This window comes from Symsagittifera roscoffensis, chromosome 5, assembly GCF_963678635.1.
Source record: "Symsagittifera roscoffensis chromosome 5, txSymRosc1.1, whole genome shotgun sequence".
NCBI lineage: Eukaryota > Metazoa > Xenacoelomorpha > Acoela > Convolutidae > Symsagittifera > Symsagittifera roscoffensis.
This window is the reverse complement of record NC_087066.1, coordinates 13,149,380-13,168,775: the sequence shown is the minus strand read 5'-3', so window position 1 is coordinate 13,168,775 and position 19,396 is coordinate 13,149,380. Positions and strand designations below refer to the sequence as shown.

At 37.9% G+C, this 19,396-nt stretch overlaps 1 protein-coding gene across 1 annotated transcript in view; it reads left to right on the top strand.

Annotated features, from left to right (window-relative positions):
• Nucleotides 1–1,903: 1,903 nt before the first annotated feature.
• Nucleotides 1,904–19,396, top strand: part of LOC134846494 (rootletin-like) — a 30,894-nt gene continuing 13,401 nt past the window's right edge. The window contains exons 1-22 of the mRNA XM_063863869.1: nucleotides 1,904–2,089; nucleotides 4,042–4,563; nucleotides 5,323–5,534; nucleotides 6,988–7,153; nucleotides 7,430–7,536; nucleotides 7,900–8,127; nucleotides 8,621–8,708; nucleotides 9,015–9,121; nucleotides 9,417–9,594; nucleotides 9,854–10,080; nucleotides 10,480–10,635; nucleotides 11,010–11,289; nucleotides 11,613–11,855; nucleotides 12,211–12,516; nucleotides 13,251–13,436; nucleotides 14,339–14,518; nucleotides 15,276–15,472; nucleotides 15,928–16,103; nucleotides 16,378–16,563; nucleotides 17,225–17,469; nucleotides 18,352–18,515; nucleotides 18,868–19,106. Of these exons, the coding sequence (XP_063719939.1) occupies nucleotides 4,381–4,563; nucleotides 5,323–5,534; nucleotides 6,988–7,153; nucleotides 7,430–7,536; nucleotides 7,900–8,127; nucleotides 8,621–8,708; nucleotides 9,015–9,121; nucleotides 9,417–9,594; nucleotides 9,854–10,080; nucleotides 10,480–10,635; nucleotides 11,010–11,289; nucleotides 11,613–11,855; nucleotides 12,211–12,516; nucleotides 13,251–13,436; nucleotides 14,339–14,518; nucleotides 15,276–15,472; nucleotides 15,928–16,103; nucleotides 16,378–16,563; nucleotides 17,225–17,469; nucleotides 18,352–18,515; nucleotides 18,868–19,106 (4,054 nt within the window). The 5' untranslated portion in view covers nucleotides 1,904–2,089; nucleotides 4,042–4,380. The remainder of the gene's footprint in view (nucleotides 2,090–4,041; nucleotides 4,564–5,322; nucleotides 5,535–6,987; nucleotides 7,154–7,429; nucleotides 7,537–7,899; nucleotides 8,128–8,620; nucleotides 8,709–9,014; nucleotides 9,122–9,416; nucleotides 9,595–9,853; nucleotides 10,081–10,479; nucleotides 10,636–11,009; nucleotides 11,290–11,612; nucleotides 11,856–12,210; nucleotides 12,517–13,250; nucleotides 13,437–14,338; nucleotides 14,519–15,275; nucleotides 15,473–15,927; nucleotides 16,104–16,377; nucleotides 16,564–17,224; nucleotides 17,470–18,351; nucleotides 18,516–18,867; nucleotides 19,107–19,396) is intronic.

Here is a 19,396-nt window from a genome sequence, read left to right as displayed (position 1 = left end):
TTTGCTTTTTTACCTATGCGATTTGAAAGGCTATTGCAACCGAGTACTAGACTTCCTCTACCCCCATAAACAACTGTGTTCACAATACTCATCTTCGGGTAGTACCTTGGTTCTTAATGAAGTCAATTTTTGTAGCGTCTCTGGCCTACTTAGCCTGCAAGTTATGAGTACAGAGGTCCTGGGTTCGAATCTGAGCAAGATATGTTGTTTTTCAAACGGGAGACTTTGTTTCAAATAAAATTGTCGGTCTATGATTTGTCCGCTTATGTTTAGATTTTTAGTAGGTTTTTTGCTAGGATTTTTTATTTGTCAAGAAGTCGCTGAAAGAAACTTGAAAAACTGATAACACTGATGTAAAACTGAATTTTTACGTCTTATTTCCTTATTATAGACCTGCTCACTTGCTTAATTCGCTAGACCAAAAATCAAATTTTTTAACCGGTTGTTCCAAATACTGCGCCCCTTCGGACAATTTTTGTGGTACTTAATTTTGCTTGGAAAAAAGAAAAACGCTAAAACACACACGAATACAAAGTTCCTTCCAACGTATAGTTTTTATAGTTATTATTTCTTATAGTTTTCAAGTCAAGTTCAAACGGACTCGTTTACGGCAATCGGGGGATTCAGGACTTTTTCTTACTCCGAGCAGAGCTGTTACACATAGACAATGGATAAAGAGTGTGTTATACAAGCAAAACTTTCAAAAAGTTTACAAGCGCTCCCCCCTCAAAATTAGTATAGATTGGGGCAGACAAATTTTAAGGTCAGTCAGCCAAAAATGGATCCCTTTAGGGCGGCAGGGGGTCGAATCCCTGGAGAGGGGGGGGGGGGGGGGGGGCGTTTGACCGCCTTCTAAATCCGCCCCTGGATATTAAATTCCAGGATGTTTTTAAGGCTATAAGTATTCGCTTATCAAAATTAAAATTTGACGATGTGCAGTATTTTGACCACGCTGGCTGGAGCACGTTTTTTTTGGTTTTGCAATTTGATGATTTTTATGACCGAATCATTTTAACGGCCCTCTATAGTTTATACCATGATGCTATTTTAGCCATCTATTTTTTTGTTATGCAAGCTAAAATTTGCTGGTCAACCCTTCTGTGATACTTGCTTCTTCCACAACTTTCGGAAACCCTTGAAAAATTTTAGCGACAGAAATGGCTCTACTAGTTTTATTATATCACATTTAATGGTCGGTTTCCGTCTATTAATTTATCAGCTTTCATGTCGAGAAGTTGTGTGATCAATGGGTATGCTGTACCGCATGACTGTGACAACTGCGTCTTGAATGTCACCGAGACGTCTCGAATTTTGATGTTAGAAAGGCCGATTGTAAATACCAGCTGTATATGTTGTTAAAATGTTAAAAATATTTAACTTCATGCCAAAATTGAGAGGGTTTTAATTGTTGTAGATTGCTTATACCATTCACAGCAGGCGGTAAATCATCACGCATGATTTGCTGCGCCAGTTCTCATTAGTAAAGCAGAATAGAAAAAGAGTACTTTCAGTCTCAAAGTTCTGCATTGAACGAAGTAAAGTTGACGACTTTCGATCCGTGAAAAAATGAACGTGCCTCGCGAAAAGCACCATTAAATCAAGCACCGTGTAAAATTTGGTGTAATAACAATCTTATCGCTTTTTCATACATGAACCATCTTCAAAAAGACGAGTTTTCAGCTAACAAATGCTTTTGGTTTCTTTAATACAGTAAAGCTCGGGCCTTTTGCTTTTAGCTACTGTGTGGTTATAGCAACTAGCCATTTGTAATAACTAGCCGGTTTAAAAATACAAATATAACTTTTGAACCTGCTGCTGAGAGCACGTGTTTTAATATTACATGTGGTTTTGGTGCTTTTTGTTTTTTTATCATGAAAAACATCTAAGTTTTAAACAAGAATGCTTCAATTTTGTTTGCGAATCTTTTTGCATGGTATACCAACTATTTTTATACATTGATTTGAACACTGGCAGATCTTCTGTGTTTTCTATTGAGAGTATTTTAAATACTTGTCTTCGAAGCGTGCGGTTACCATCCAAATAGGGGTAGTTTGAGCTTACTCGTGGAGTTTTTGCTGAATTAAAAAAGGTAAGCAAATTATCTTGAGGATTTCTCCCACTGGATTTTCCAAAGCAATTAAGGAAAAAACGTGACCTAGTTTTACCCTGTATTGAATGATTTTTTTTACTGTTCTAGTTTTTCGCAGTATAAGCTTGGCTGAGAAGCTTATACCTCTAGCATTTTTGAAGCTAGTTTTTTAGTGGGTACGTAATTGTGCCTTGAACTTTTCAGTATTGAAAAACATTGGCATACAAGCTTTGGCTTCCTGAGAACCTTGATATCAAATTTGTTTTTCCGTTAACAGGTTTTCTATCCTAACTATTCTGTTTTTGACTTATCTAAATTATTTTTGCATTGTCTTTTTGATTCGTTTTTCATCATGGAAATCTGATAGCGGTTACAATAAAAAGATGAATTGAAATTTGTCTTTTTTTTAGAATTTGTTTTTCTCCCCAAAAACTGTTTTGGTCGTTTTTTTTTCAATTTTAAGCTCGTCTCGAAAGAATATTTCAATCCTCCCTACCAGAAAACACGTCTCAATTTTAAGCACGTCTCGAAAGAATATTTCAATCCTCCCTACCAGAATTTAGCGATTATTTTCGTTTTGCTTTGCTTTGATTACTTTTGTCAGAACATTCTACACTACCTGGACATAATCGAGTTCTCTTGTTGTTGTCTGGCATCTTAGTGGAGCCGATTCCAGCAATTGACAGATGTCATTTCTGATGCTTTGATTGACTTTTCCTTGTTCAAATTATATTCAGCTACTAATCTGCTGTTGTGTAATTTTAAAAGCAGGAAGTTTTTAGATTTGAGTTGCTGGTAAGCAAATGATGATACTTGACCTTTTGTTTCGAAACTGAATTTTTTATCTAAAATTTGGAAAAGAGTCAGGTGAATATTTTAGCCATCAATTGCAATCCAATCGATTGGACTTGTTTTTGATGCATTTGCCGATTAAGTTGACATTTCTGATCAATACTTAATACCAGTCTTTTGCACAACGTTTGTTTTCACCATCTTAGAGGCTTTCAATTTTCATTAACTGTGGTTTTAGTGGCGTCTCATTGTCTGATTGCCGCAAAAAAGTCATATATATTTAATTGGAGCAAATAATTCTTTTTACTTTTTCTATTTTTGACCAGAAATTTTGGTGAACTTATACATTTGAATCAATTTTAAATAGAAGGAGTACCTTTTTGGCTTTGCTCTTGTATATAGCGACCAAAATTGGTACTAATCTTTGTTTGGCTTTGCTAATTTTGTAACCATTCGCTCAAAATTTGCTGATTACCTGTGTACTTATCGATCTTTTTGTGTTTTTTTGAATTGGGAAAGCCGGAGCTTTTGATTAGATGTTTTGTATTGTAGCTGTTATCAAATATTTATCCATAAATATCCAATTGAATTATTGGTTTATTCTCGTACAACTAAGGAATAAATTTTCTCCTTGCAGAAATTTTTCAATGTTGCTTGCAGTGTTGCTGGCAGTCTGTTTAAAAAGCGTTTTCCACCTTTTCCTCAGCTTAAGTTTTGCTGATATAAAACATATTACGCTGGTTAGATCTCATCATTCCGTCTGCTCTCTCCAAGTTACTATATGACTCATTTTTTACACGATCTTCTTCGCTGTTTGCGGTAGAAATTGATTTCAAAATGACCGTTATGAAAATTGCGGTTTGAACTGACTTTCGATAGATGTTTTGCATCTTACCTGCTATTTATATTATTTTTTTTCGAGTGTTCATAAAATAAAATTTTTTTATTTAATCGTTTTTTTCAACAGTATAAATCTTTTATTGATTTCAAAGACCAATTACGTTTATTTTTCTCGTTTTTGCTTTCACCTATTGCGGCAAATGGGAAGGATGAGGCGAGAATTAGACGACAACGTTTGATTTCTCATTTCTTGCCACATTTAAATAACCTTTGAGTGTAAGCTTTTTTCAAATGATTTTTTACCTACAGTTTTGTTTCAGATAGTTTATAGAGATCATTGGAAGGCTTAAGAGTGTCTCCCTTCCCTAGCCCAATTCAATCTATCACACCAGGAAACCAACCCAAAAACAGTCCTTAGAAGCAAAACAAAACAAGCCAAGATCCAACCCATTTGGACATCTTGCCGAAAAACCTCATTCACGATTCATCAATCTCATCACTCATTGGGTAATTCATCATCCTATCAGAACTGTCGAAGCAGAGTTGAACTGGATCTCAATTGGAATAGTACATATCTATTTGCACATCATACGCATCAAACTTAACCATCATCATCATATCGAATCTTGAGGAGCTGCAGGGTATAGAGAGTATCAAACATGGACTATGATTCGGAATCAGGAGGGGGTCTGGGTGCGAGTAGCATGCAGGGCCTGATGATGCAGAACACGGAGCTTAGGCGGAAGCTGGAGGAGCAGAATGACAGTTACAAGAGTAAACTAGCCGCTTACCAGGAGGGTCAGAGCAAACAAACGGAGATCGTGAAGAAACTGCAACAGAAGGTGAACATTCATTCCTTTTGATCTTGCAGTATTTTCAGTTTTTTTTTTCTGTGCATAATGAGAGAAAAAATATATGGCGCTGTTTTCAGAAAAAAAAATTGTCTAAGCTGATGAAGGCATTTGATCACCAAACTAGCGCAAAGGTGGCGTTTTAAAATTCTTTTCTTAATTACTGCATGTACTTCCCAATATGAACAATCCCAAAATAAATAAGGCCATATTCGCCATTCGTAGTAAAATGGGCAAATTGGACAACAGTGTAAAATGACTAGAAAAACAAAACAAATTATTTAAAAAAAAGTTCATTTTTTCAATTTTTTTTTTGCGGAAAACTTGAGTAAAACTAAATTTTCACGGCTTAAGTTAAGCATAAATAGCATAAAATGTTTTGATATTGTAAGCATGCTCTATTTTTCCTCGAATTTAAGACTAAAAGTCAAAAATTTCAAACCTCTTTCTCTATCTGACGCAACTTTTTGAAAAATGTCGATTGTATCACACTTGAAAGGGCTTTAATATTATATATCACTCGGCCCATTGATAATTATGTGTGGTATCTGATTTTGCGTGGAAAAAAATTCAAACACATTCGAATACAAAGTTCCTCTCCATTTCCAACAATAATTAGGCTCGGCTCAAGTATAAACCGACTACTTTTGAAAGATTTTTTTTTCTCATTCTAGTATCCTTCATTCGACTCTTACGGTTTGTTTGCATTTAATTTAACTCCACCCTTTAATTTGTTTCTTTTTTTTTCAGTTGCTGCAATACAAGAAGAAATGTGGGGAATTAGAGACGATGTTGAACGAGCGAGCGAGGGAGAGTGACCAGACTAGGGTGGAGTTGCAGTCGGTGCAGGACCAGCTGTCGACCAGAGTTGAGGACGCGGAGAACAAGTTGAGAAGGGCCGAACATGACCACAACTTAGATCTGGAGAGTGCGCTCATTAAACTCGAGGAGGAGCAGCAGAGGTGTGTGTGACTTCTATTCTTGTTCAATCAACTCTCCAAATAGCCAAATAAATCTAAAACGTTTTTTTTTCGCTCTGTTTTTGCCGCCTCAAAAAATCTCGAGAATAAATAAACCAGCCGAAGTATACACCAACCGAAAATGCGCGGAGTATATTAGCTAGCCGAACCGAAAAGTTACTTCATGTGAATGAATTTGTATAACTTTCGTAACTGTTACATTATTTTCGGCTGGTTAATACTTCGGCTTGTTTATATGCCACCAAAATTCTCATATGAGGCCAAGTGTGGTATCATATTAATACTTCAAATCGCAGTGGATTTATCAAAGGCCGTGGACCATTTCTAAGGATAGTCGTTTTTTATTTCACCACATTCCAGACAGATTATATTAAAGACTTTTTAACCGTGATTTGATTCCTAAAAGATTTCAACATCTAGGTTTTAAGGCACATTAACAAGGTGCAACTCAATTGCTCAAGTTTTCAATTCAACTTATCATCATTTGACAAAATTGATTCAGTATCACGCCGCCATCTGATCTTTTTTGATAAATAGTTTTAAAGCGTAGCTGTACCTCTGAGGCTTGAATTCTGTTATCTTTCTACCGTCTTAATCGCCTCTTCTTTGTCAATAATTTTAATGGCGCCTTGCATTTTGCTGTGTCGCATTAGTTCTGCGTGTATTTATTAAACATCTGTAACTTCTATTTTTCAGTATCCTTGGATGACTCAAATATAATATGCTATTCAATTAATAATTAATCAAAGCAACTCAAAATATGATTTTATATAGAAAAGCAGCAGTGTACGAAATTGATCCATAATTTTTTCGCAACGTACGCACAGCTGGGGAAATATTTTTTTTTTGAGGAAATAGGTGTATTTTTAAAATGGTTTCTTTTCTGCTGCCATAAATTGAATCGAACAGTTGCAATATAGAGCAATTTTGACCGTTCAATTGTTTTATCATTTTGCCATAGGCGTGTCGGTTTTGAAAAAAAGGAAGTTTTTATTCCCAGGTCACAAATAAATTGATAGACAATAAAAAAATCATTGATCTACAAAATCGATCAAACAACTTGCTTAGCTATTTTGAAAAGCTCATTAACATCAAAGAGAATTGTTTAAATTTCCACTACCCCTTCAAATTGAAAAATCAGCTTTTTTGGACGTTTTTCTGTAGATAATTGAAAGGTTGTAGGCGGAGGTGTAATGTAATTTAAATCAACCTCCCATGTCTATTGTTGCTTAATTTTTGGGCTGTGGCTCTAGATGAAAGTGGTGGGAAGTTTATTTTTCTTGCTACCTATTCAATAATATCCGATATTTAGCGACTTGAGATCTTTTGTCTTTTGAACACCTACTTTTCCTATTTAGTCCTTTCTGTTCTTTTTGTGAACCTTATTTGGCTCCTCTGTGTGTAAGTTTGTGATGTGGTTTTTTGGGCGTTGTAGGTCTCTGAGTCTGAACCAGATGAACACTCTGCTGTCTGACCAGCTGAAGGAGGCGACCACAGTGAATGGACAGCTGCAGAGGGACATTGAGAAGATGAGCAGTGAGTGGCAGAGACAGAAGGCCGAACTGGAGAACATGGAGTCCGAGTGGAGGGACGAGGAGAGGGTCAGTAGTCATGCTTCACCACACATTACTTAAACCAACACCTTATATTATTATTATTACGTCACCAATGCCGAAATACGTCACCTTGTTACGTAATGCGGAAATGGACCAAAGTGGTCATTAATGGTCAAATGGAGCTCAATTAGACGGTAGAACAAGAACTAAATGAAGTTGTTCGGTCATATAATTCAGGCCTAACTTGAAGATCACCAACTGTAAAGCGATGCTTCGGAGGATATAAAATTGCAGGTTGAAAGAGTGACATGTGTTGTTTAGGCGTTCAACGAGTACTTCTCCAATGAGCATGCCCGTCTGCTGACTCTGTGGCGAGCAGTGGTCGCATTCAGGAGGTCATTCTCGGAACTGAAGAGCTCCACCGAAAAGTAAGCCGATGTGCACAACTACTAAGCAAAATATCGAAGTTCTAAATCGGTTATAATTCATTTCGACTTCAATTCACAAACAATAAATATGAAAGCGGCATTGAAAGCAGCCGGATTGTTGAAAGTAATGCTCGAATTGCTCGAGCTGTTGTTTGGATTGCTAAGAAAAAGTTATGAATATCCGAATTACGTCAGAAATGTTCTCAAAGCAAAGCTTGCGGCCTATTGGAAAAAAAATGGTGCAATTATACAGATTGTCAAAGAAATTTTTCTAGAATATAACAGGATTCTCAATAAACTTCTTTCAGACTGAACTTATTTCTCAGTTTGTTGCACTGTTCTTAAGTCTTGGTACTTTTCCAGGGACATGACGGCAGTGCGTGGTGAGATCTCGAAGGCAGCTCGCAATGTGCAATCGGCGTGCATGAACCTGACCTCTAATCTGAAGCACGAAGAGAGCAACATGGCGATGGAGATGGAGAGACTGGGGAGGGACAAGCAGGTACTGGAGGACCAGTTGAGGGAGAAGGCGAGACAGCAGCAGGAGTTGAGCAGTCAGTGGGACCTGGAGAGGAACCACCTCAACCACAAGTACGCACACCCCACCCCACCCCACAAGGCCACACATTTTAGAACTAATTGGTTGATAAAGTATTAATAATAAATTGTTTTCAGGCAATTCCATTGTGGTTAGTTGATTAGGAAAAATAGTAGTAATTAATTGAATGGCAAACTTTCGTAGCCCTAGAAAAAACATAAACAAAAAATGACATGCGGGTATTAAAATAGAGGTAAAACATTTGTTCTCTTCGGAAAGTCAAACAGATCTAATGTTGGTCTTTTCTTTTGCGAATAAATGGACTTCATTTTTTTAAAACGAATTATAATGTTAGTTACCGCAATCTGCGTTTATCCTGGGTATGAGGTAATCTACGTTCAGAAGAGCTGTGAATGTATATTGTTAATAACATCGAAGTTTTATTGAACCTCTGAGATCTTAAAGATTGTCGGAACCCATTTTATGGCCGGAAACGTTAGTACTACCAACTTAGATACTTAACTTATAATTGAAATATAAATTTAGAATGAACGAAGTCGGATCTGCAGCTGAGAGTCTGAAGGAGGAGCTGAACCAGAAGAACGTACAGCTCAAGAAATACATCGACACCTATGTGAGTACTAAATACACCTACCTATTGTTCAGGCTGTCTGTCTATTATATTGGACATATTTTTCCTAGTTGCTACAAATCCTGATGAGATTTTGGAATAAATGCAAAAAGCGTCTTTTCAGCCTAGTTCATTGGAAATTAACAAAAAGAAACGAAAAATGTGTAGCGAAAATTCCGTCAGTCGAAGAGCTGAATTTTAATTATATTTCTGTTCGTTTTATAACCTTCTCTGAAACATCAGTCAGTAAGTTACCATTAAAATCCAGTGCTGTCCATGATTCCATACTTAATTGTGTTTTGGTTGTAGGGCGATGACTCTCCTAAGATGATGGACATGAAAAGACAGAATGAGGTGCTGAACCAGAGCATGAGGGACATCGCACAGATTGTGATCAACGATGCTAACACCACCAAGTAAGCAGTGATTTGAATTATTTTTTAGAATTCACGTTTCAAATCATCCCGGTCTTCAGAACAGAAGCGTCGGACCTCTTAGACAATTTTTTGAATCGCGAAAGGGGGAACGTTTTTGACAGGTCCCACGTGTTGTGTTGTAGGTAGCATAACGCTTGTATAACTATCTGATGCCAATGAGATCATGATTTTAAAGTTTTTTTTGAATACAATTCTATGAGTTTTCAATTGAAAATATAAATTGTTTCATTAATTTTTCGGCGCAAGGATGCATAAATTATTTGTCTTTGAATAGTTCCCTGTTCGGCGACGAGTTCGACACTGCGGATGAGCTGCCGAAGCTGAGAGCGAGACTAGACAGAAGTGTGTCTCCTGCCAGAGGACGATCCGGAAGATCCCACTCGCCCGCCCTCTCAGACTCCACCTTGAATGCTGTCCAGGTGGTGCTGAGCAAACGACAGATGCAACTGCAGGTACTTATTGATAGGAAATTTAAACATGAATGAAATTCGATGGTTGCTCTGCCGTCGAAGAAAATGTTCAGAAGCTAAAATTTATTAAATTTTCTTGAACTAAATTGAAACTAACGAATATTTTCTGTCAAGATCAAGAAACTGATGCATGGCTTAGATATGCGAACTAGTTGAACTCGTTGTGTAGTCTCGAATATAGATATTATTTTTAAAAAATCACACTCTTTTTGTAAATATCAAATATTGGACTGTGTTGCAGGAGGCCAGATCTAAACTGACGAACAGTGAGGACAAATTTGTGACAATGAAGAGACAGTTTGAGGAGGAATACAATCAGAGACTGCAGTTAGAGAGGCAGGTGAGTAAGTTCAAGGATGACTTAGATGAGATGAGGAAGAAGTTGGAGGAGACCTCGAGGGACAGAGACAGGAAGGGCAAGCAGTTGGACATTGTCTCCAGCGAGAAGGGACAACTCGAGAGATTCAGGTCAGTTCCGATTTTTGTCCGAGTTTTTGAGGGTGTCTGTTATTATTTTATTGTAGTTATAATTTGAGTTTGAATAATAGCGGTAAAAACTGGAATCACTGATATGAAAATTGCACTCCTTGCGATGAAAGTTGGAGGGAAGCCTGGTGAAGTAAACTAGCAATTGGGATTTTTTCAGTTCGTGAAAACTTTTAGTTCAGCTCGTTTTGCGGTAGTCAGACTATTCATCGTTCGGTTTTGGGAGCGATCGTTAAAAAAGGCATTGCGTTTTTTCCCACAATGTATTCAAAGATACTTTTGTGACCATCGATTTGCAGTTTTCACTTGTTAGATTAGATGTCTCTGATAAAGTTATTCACTGACATCGCGATCATCTATTGAGGTGTTTGTTTACTGTAGGGATGAGTTGGTGAAGAGCAGAGAAGAGTTGATGGGTGAGAAGGAGAAGTTGACGGATAGTGTGAACCAGCTGCAGATGAAGAGGGATGCTCTGGAGGAGAGTGTGGCAGACATGGAGATGGAGACCCAGAGGAAGGCCAAGGAGATCACCAGATGGTAAGACATTACATATCATTATAGTCACGTTCATTTAAGATAGCTCATTACCAATTAAAAGAAATTTTTCAGTACGAGTTAGAGTTTATTAGCCAAGAGTTAGCCTGATAGTAGGAGGCTCCCCGTCTGTGTAAATATGTTGTTTGAAGCAATGTAAAAAAATAATGGTGGAAGGAAAAGTAACATGTATCGAATGATGTTTTCTTAAAATCATTGCAATACTTCAATGTGAATTTGGTTAGTGGTCTAAACTCATTATTGAAGTTTTTTTTTCTTTATCGAAATACAGTACCAAGACAGAGGAATATGTGGTTTCGGCATCCACGGCCATTTGAGTTTCTTGCTTCAGACTAATAAGTTATGATACGTTTCAGCACTGAACACATCCGCAACCAAGACGGCCAGATGCAACACCTAAGAGAGGAGCTCACATTCGTCACTGAGGAGATGAAGAAGCACGTGTTGGAGAAGGAAGTGCTCCAGCAGGAGAAGGCAGAGTTGAACGAGACTCTCTCCCGGACTGAACTGGCCAAAGCAGAAGGGGAGTTGAGCTACAACAAGTTGAAGAAGGAGGAGGCTGCACTGAGGGATGCTCTGCTGAAGATGCAAGTGTTGAATGAGGGATTGGGACAGGACAAGATTGAACTGAACAAGGTAACATGCCCGAGTAATTTAGCACAAGCTAAGCAATACTTGTATATGGGAATGATTTTTTTACAGAGATGATTTGATGGAACGAAAAAGTTGTTGACGAATTGGGTATTGCCGAATTGATAGTATGATATACCTTCAAACTATATTATTGTCAATTTCTAATAAGCTTGGTGGACCCGCAAATTTTAACGATTGCATCGATCTTGTTTTGTACCCAGAAAAAACTCATAACGCTTGCCGCTTGTAAGATTCGAGCTTTTAAAATAAAAACAGATGTTTTTATGGTTCATGTTCCAAGGATTGAATTTGATATTTCTTCTTAGGTGATCATGGCCCTAGAGGCAGACAAGACCTCTCTCACAATGGAAAAGGGAGAACTAGAATTTGAGAAGACAGCAATTAGGGATGAGTTGATGAGGACAGAGCAGGAGAAGAATGAGGTTGAGAATGAGAAGAGCAGTGCGGAACAGCAGCTGGCCATGAGTGAGAACAGCTGTGAGAAGCTGGAGACAGAACTGGCTCAGACCAGAAGGGAGAAGAGCGATCTGTTTGAACAGCTCCAGAATGTGAGTCACCTTAATGATTTGTGGAGCTCATTCCTTTTGTCTGTCATGACATGTGTAAAGACATGAAATTTTGGACATGTGTAAAGAATCGACTTGAGTTTAAAAAAATTGAAAAAATATAACGACACAATAATTTTGATGATTATCAGTAAAAAATCAGTGCCACTAACTACAAAAAAAATCATATAAAATTGTGTGTTTGACTAAAACCTTTTTTTCTCGCCTTGTCGTCCTGGGTTGACTCAGTTTTTGCACAATGGAGTAAACGAACTATCAGTGGAATTTTTCTTTCAAAAAGAAAAGTTTCATGCTGTATTTCTAAAAATTACTGTTCAATGTGTTATTTTTTGTCTAGGTGTCCCGCAGCAAGGCAGCCCTGTCGGAAGAACTGATGCATGCCAAACACGAACTGCAAAAGAGCAGCCAATCCCTGTCCATCCTGGCCAAAGAGAAAGAAGAACTGACGAGAGAAAAGGCTAATATAGTGACGTCACTCACAGCCAGCGAGCGAGAAGTGAGACAACAGAACGAGGTGATCGCAGCCTACAAGAGTGACAAGGATGCACTTGAGAGGAGTCTGTGGGAGTTGAATCAGGCCAATAATAAATTGGAGAATACCAAGAGTAGTCTGGAGTCAGAGAAGGCTGATCTGCAGCAGAAGGTGAGGAAACAGTTTCTATCAACCAAAAACGTACACAGACACAGTGAAAGAGTGATTAAATGGCTCCAAATTTTCCAAATATTGATTTGATTTTAATTTAGTTTCACAAAAGCAAAACAAAATCCAACCTGAAACATCTGACCAAAATCAATTCAATTCGAAAATTTGCAAAATGCCGTTTTGTTTTTTTTTCTCACGCACTAATGTTTTCTTTTTTTTTCGTGTGAAAGTACGGTTTTATTGACACTTTGAGTGAATGTATGACGAAAGCAAGTGCAAATTTTTTGTGAAGGTAAATACGAACTCTCGTGTATTTTGTTTTGGTTCAAGTTTTCTATTTTCTGCAACTGCGTAGCATTGGCCACGAAACTGAAATTTGATTAAACCAATTCACCTTTTCACTCAATCTACAGGCAGTTTGAAGTTGTTTTGAATTGTTTTTGCTTATCAGTATACAGATGTTTGTTACGATGCATAATGGCTCAAAAAATTTGATTCTGCTATAACACATCTAAATTTCGTCTTTCTAATCAGTTGTCGGTAAATTGAGATGATGAATATTCTGCTCATAACCTGAACTATGGTACTTTTATAGCAGGCATTCATGTCGACAATAATACGAAGCAAAGCCCAGGTGCCAGTTATTTAGGTCGTGAATAGATCTTTGCAAATTGTATCTGGATTTGCATTTGAGCATCTGAGGGAGCAGGAACAATTGCATTGACTTGTGTTAGGTGGAGAACCTACAGGCGGACCTGGTGAGAGTGCAGCGGGAGATGGAGATTGAGTTGAGTAGGCGGGAGAGGGAGAAGGAGCAGTTGAGTGTCTACATGCAGCAGATGGAGAAGGACCACAAAGTGGCACTCAAGAACGAACAGGAACAGCACCACGAGGATGTCGACAGACTAGTGCGCGAAAAGGTAACAACACTTCTGCCACAAATAAAGCAATTAACCTTTTAAAAAAGTAATGATGTAAAAGATTCGTCTGGGAAAAAAATGCTGGTATCAATTCAATTCAGGTTTGTCTGCGAAAAACTAAACTGCACAGTTTTGTTACATGCCGATAATAATGGACGTCTTTCTTTATCTAACCATTTTTTCTTTTTGAAGATGTTATTACCGGGTCAGATTTTACTGTTTTTTTATCGACCGGGTCAGCTTTGGTTGATTGGTATGGTTGGGCTATGATTGATTTTTGAGAAAGAAGGCTGGGGGAAAGTTGGAATGCTTTAATCAGAGGACTTGACAATGGTTTTGAAGAGTTTGTTTCATTTAGACAAGAAAAGGTATGGTACTCATCTCACTAAAGCAACTGTCATGTCGCTTTCAGTTTCTATTGCGATTGGTTGTCGTCATAATTTGATTCTTCTAAAAGTACCTGATAAGCAGCCATTCGAACCATCAATATCAAAAGAAGCAAAATCCTTCAACTAGGCATCATCAGTTTAGTTGGTCATGATACTTTAAAAACCATAGAAAAAATAAAAAGCTGTCTCATCTCAAATTTTAGTTCTCATCTGACTCTTAGATCATAAAACGCGACGTACGCCTATTAACAATGGCAAAATGGCGGTTCCTATATCGGCGATTCAATAAACCTGCCTGGAGCTTCATTCTTTCTTGGACCTTTGTATCAATTGGCGAAAACTTTTTGCAACCGCGAGTACTGAGTTTTTAAAAAGCTGATAACATGAGATCATCGCAATTATTGAATGTTTCAAATGTGATGCTCAAGGTTCTTGTTAATTTGAGCCTTAGTCTAAGGCAGACTGTTGTTGGTGTCCAAGGTCGACTGTGATGGCATTTTTTATTGCTTCTAGGACTCGCAGCGGAAGTTGTACGAGCAGGAGCGTGAACAGCTGCTGCACAAGGCCAAGAGTGAGATGGAGGAGAGTGAACAGAAGCACGAGAAGACAGTTGGTCAGCTTAAGGAGGAGATGGCCGCCGTGCACAAGGACAGGGACGAGAGTCTCCTCATGGCCGAGAACGACAAACAACAGGTAATGAGTGACATCAATGCGAAGGAAAGAATGAATATTCGTTTCGACTCCATATGTATATATAAAAGAAAAAAGATTAAAACTAATGCGCGAAAAATGTCTCAGGATCAAATTGAGTTCTGCCTCAATTTTTATAATTAAATTTTAGACATCTGAAGCATAGGTTATAGCTTTGTCGTAAGTTTCGGATGATCTGAGAAAATCTAACTCACCGTTGGCTAACAAAAATATTTTGATTCACACTTTTTCGAAAACCTAATTTCCGGTGCTCAAAAATAGTTGCCATTTAGATGCCATTGTTAAAAGTCGATGTAGGTAGTGATGATTTTTTGTTTCATGTTTTTTTCTTGTTCAGGCTCAAATTTTCTTTGACTTTTTTTTTAGTTCAGTTAATTTCTTTTGTTAAAAGGAAGGTAACTGCACTATCGCGCAGCAAAAGTGTAAAGTTCACGAAAAACGTGAAAGACTTATTTCGAAAATGGATTTAAATTTTCAGATTTTCCAGCGAAATACAAAAAGGGTTAATTTTATCAAAATAGCGTTGTCAATCATAAATTGTTCTCGAAACTCAAAGAGCTCTAATGCATTCTATTTTTTTTTCTTCGAATTTCAAAATCAAGTCAGTTTTTTCTGTTTACCGGCGTATATTGACTCTTTTGTTGACTATGTTTTTAGGTATATAATAATAAACAACCTCAAATTGTGTTATTTTTGATATACATTGTCTCGAAGATAATTTGGTTTTTATGTTTTGCAGGCGCTTCACTTGGCGGAAGCAGAGAGAGTGCGAATCACAGACAGACTGAGCAAGGCGAATGCAGCCAATGAGCAGCTGAAGACTGACCTGGACGGACTCAAAGCACAGCTGTATGACACCATGGAAAAGGCACAGCAGACGGAGCTGCAGAAGGACGAACAGATCAAGGACCTTGAGAATGTTCTAGAAGACTCCAAGTCAGTATATTAGTACATGAAATGTCGCCAAAATTAAGATGAAAAACTAGCGTTGAATTGAAAACTCACTTTGCTTAAAGAATTCTCTTCCAATCGGGCAAGACCCTAAAATTGGCCACGTTTCAACTGCGAGTTATGAATGTAATTGATTGTCATATAAAAAGGAAATTTTGGTATAATTTGAATGCTACTACCTGTGAAGTTTTTGTGGAATCTTTTTGAGTGCTATGTGAATATATAACACTAGCGGAACGCAGTGTTTTACATGAATTTACCAGACTATTTGTGTTCCTGATACTTGAGCTCCCGACCAAAATGCAAAAATAGTTGAAGATATTTGGTCTCGGATACACAAAAAAATTTTGCCTAGGACACAAATGATACACAAATACATATTCACTATTCGAAAAAGATTTTCATTGTGAAAAGTGTTGAGCATGCGTGTGTTTATCCAGAGACATGAGTGCGAATAGTGAGAAGCAACTGAAACAGCAGATTGCGGTGCTTGAGGGAGACAAGGAGGAGCTGGGCCAGGAGATCCATGAGCTGAAGAGTCACTTGGCAGCCGCCGAGGAGCAGAAAGAGCAGCAGAGGAGGGAGTTGGGAGATGCACACAGAATCATCAAGGAGGGTCAGTTATTGTTCACTTATTGGCAATCATTTTTTCCATCTTCCGGAAGAAAAACTAACGTTCACAAATAAATAATCTACACGATGCCAAAAACTGCAATTCTTTAGTTTCTCATTCACGTAACGCATCTGGACCACCGGGAATTCGCGATTTTCTACGACATTTAGATTTGAAATGCTTCACAAAATTTCTCTAATGATTTGAAAGGAAGTTGAAGATAGTTGTGTTTGGCGAATGTTTCATCGAGTCTAATTGTTGTTATTGATTAATGCAGGTGAGGATGCACGTGACCTGGTGAGGAAAGAGAACTTGGAGCTGAAGAGGGGACTGAGTAGTGAGCAGAGTGAGAAGGAGGCCATCAACCAGGCCAACGAGCAGCTCAGAAATAGTATCAAGAAGATAGAACAGGAGAAGACCAATCTGTTCCGAAATGTGGAGGAGAGGAACCAGCGCATCGCCAGTGAGTCACCTCACTCTTTTGGATATTTTTCGATGTAGATAGTGGCATACTAATGAGTTTACTCCTCTTTACCCTTGTTTGGTAAAATATGCACAAACAGATTTAGGGGGGGGGGGGGAGCGGACGCTTCTTCTCTCAGGGATTCGACCAGCTGCCGACCCAAAGGATCCCCCTTTTTACTACTTCTGAGATATCCATTTTTGGCTGATTTTTTGGTCGAACTCAATTTTTTGGTCGACATTTTCCAAAACGTGCATAAAAACGCCCTTTTTGGCCTGTTTTTTTTCCACAAATTAGGCTCTTTATAGCGATTTGAGAGAGCTCAGAAAATCAATTTGGTTGACCTAAAATAAACGATCGACAAAATTCTCAAAACTTTTTTTGAAAATCCGCTTCCCCCTCGAGAAATTCCTAGATCTGCGCCTGAAAATATCAATGCAAACAAAAACACTAGAAAATGAATGGTTATTTAGGATGCATATGACTTGTGCAAGGGGAGATGGGAATTTTTGCAAATGGTTTCTACGCAAAAAAAATCCTTTCTAGTTCTAGATACTGAGATTGCTGCAATTTTATTTTTTATTTCTGCCCAATTTTCATTCGAACGTTGTCGAATTAGTTTTGCACGCCATATCAAAACGTCATTTTAAACTTTTTTCAGTGCTGGAGCAGACGAAGAACGAGATAGTGCGTGAGGCGAATGACCAGAGAAACCAGCTGAGAGAAGTGGACAAACAGAGGGTGGAGGCGAGAAGAGACGCACAGGAATGCAGGAGGAAGATCAAGTCGTGTGAGGGGGAGATAGCCCAGAAGAGTCAGGAGATATCAGAGCTGCACGCCAATGTTGACAGACTGGAGAACAAGATTGAAGATAACAAGAATGAGATACACGCTCTCAAGACAAAGGTCAGTTTATTTTAAAGCATCAATGAACAAAGTGAAGACACTTAATTTGGTCGTGTTTTTTCATTTTTTTTTTTCAGGAAAACTGTTTCAAGCTCAATATTATTGTTCCGCGGCCACTGATAGTGGGGAAGAACTTTGTCTTTGAGTTAATTCAGTTTTTTTTTTACTTTTTTCCCTTGCAAAATTAAAAACCAAGAAAATATCGAAAGGGGTCGAGTGATGTCATATTAAATCTCTGTAAATTGTGATTCGAACATATAAAAATTTCCAAAAAAAATATTCTGTGTCGAGAAAAACTGGCTCTGAAAAACTTAGTGTACCTAAAAGCTTAGTCTTAATCCAGTAAAAAATTTGATTTTTTAGCGGCTACTTTGAATTAAAAAGATTTCAAATATTCAAAAAATTTCTGCAAAATATAAAAAAGAAAATTTTTTGATGTTTTGCTTTTCTGGTGTTTATTCGAGGAAAACTGTTTACCAATTTGCCTACTTTAATATACCTATCGAAAATGCCTTAGTTCTAGGCTTTCTGTAACTTCCTCTCATCCCACCACTCACAATATAAACGACACTATATTGAAAAAAAAAACCCTAATTGTTTGGTCGGAGCATTCTGTGCTACTTGCACAGCAACCGGTCATCCTTGTTTTTTGTGCAGTGCGACGTTGATTTCTTTTTTGAAATCTAGTTGTTTTTGAGATCATATAAGCTCTATGCTTACAGATCAACGAAGCTTTCAGATCTGGGCATCCAAGCTTCGAGATCAACTCTTGAGTTTTTCTCTGAAGAATTCGTTTTTCTCTGGTGTTTTTAATGAAGAGTTTTATTTTGAAAATTTGATGTAAATGTGTTTATGATGAATGATCCTTCATTTGTTTTATAGCTAGTGGAGACAGATGCTGGGCGGGAGAGTGCCCTGAAAGAAGTGGCCTATCTGAATAGGAAGAGTCAGGAGCTAGAGGATGAGATGAACCTCAAAGAGAGAGACTTCAACGCCGCTCTTGAAGAAGTCACGTTTGCAGAGAAGAAGGCAGAAGAAAAAGCTAGGTGAGGTTCATGTCTCAACTGGTATAGTTTGGACAGAAAAAAAAACACCAAGACAGACTTAATTGGTTGACCAAAAGTCATTCTTGGTTTTACCGTTGAAAACCTAACAAATATTTTTTTTCTAGTAGAGACTCGATAGGATGCCAAACAATGGGAATTTGGCCAGAACAAATTACTCCTAGGTGTTGGGAATCATTCGAATATGTTTTTGGAATTTGAAAAGGTGGTTATGGGCGCAAACATTATTTATTTCATACTTATTTGCTGCATTTGAATGTTTTTGTTTCTCAGTTTGGTCAGCAAATTGTATTTTAATTTAGGAATTTATCGGCATAATTATTGGCTGTTTTAGACAATTAGAGACAGTACTGGCAGCTGCCAATGACGAAATAGGCCAAATGAAGATGCGGTCTCAAGGTGCAGATGGGCGAATCACAGCACTGGAGGGTCAACTGGCGAGGACCGAAGGCAACAAGCGGGAGGTGGAGTTCAAACTCAGTCAGCTCCACTCCACCCTCAGGAGGACTATTGGACTGAGAGTGGGCGGAAGGAGTGTGTCCCCATGTGGAAGGAGTCACAGCGCATCCAAAGGTTAGTTTTTCTTCTGTTAAAAAAGTATTAAGTTTTTATCAAGTCTTTTCTTAGGTTTCCCGAATTGTGTGCATCCTCGATATGCAATAGCAGCATATGGATGACAGCATAAGTATTTTTTATAGTTAGATTTTACTGCTCAACTAGCTGTTGGAAGAGGAACTTTGCTATGAACAGAGCAGAATTTATACGATATGATAAATTGGTTACGCATCGAAGGAACCCTATGTCATTTGCTATATCGCATAATCTTAGGCAAGCCATAATATCGATCTTTACGACTTTATACC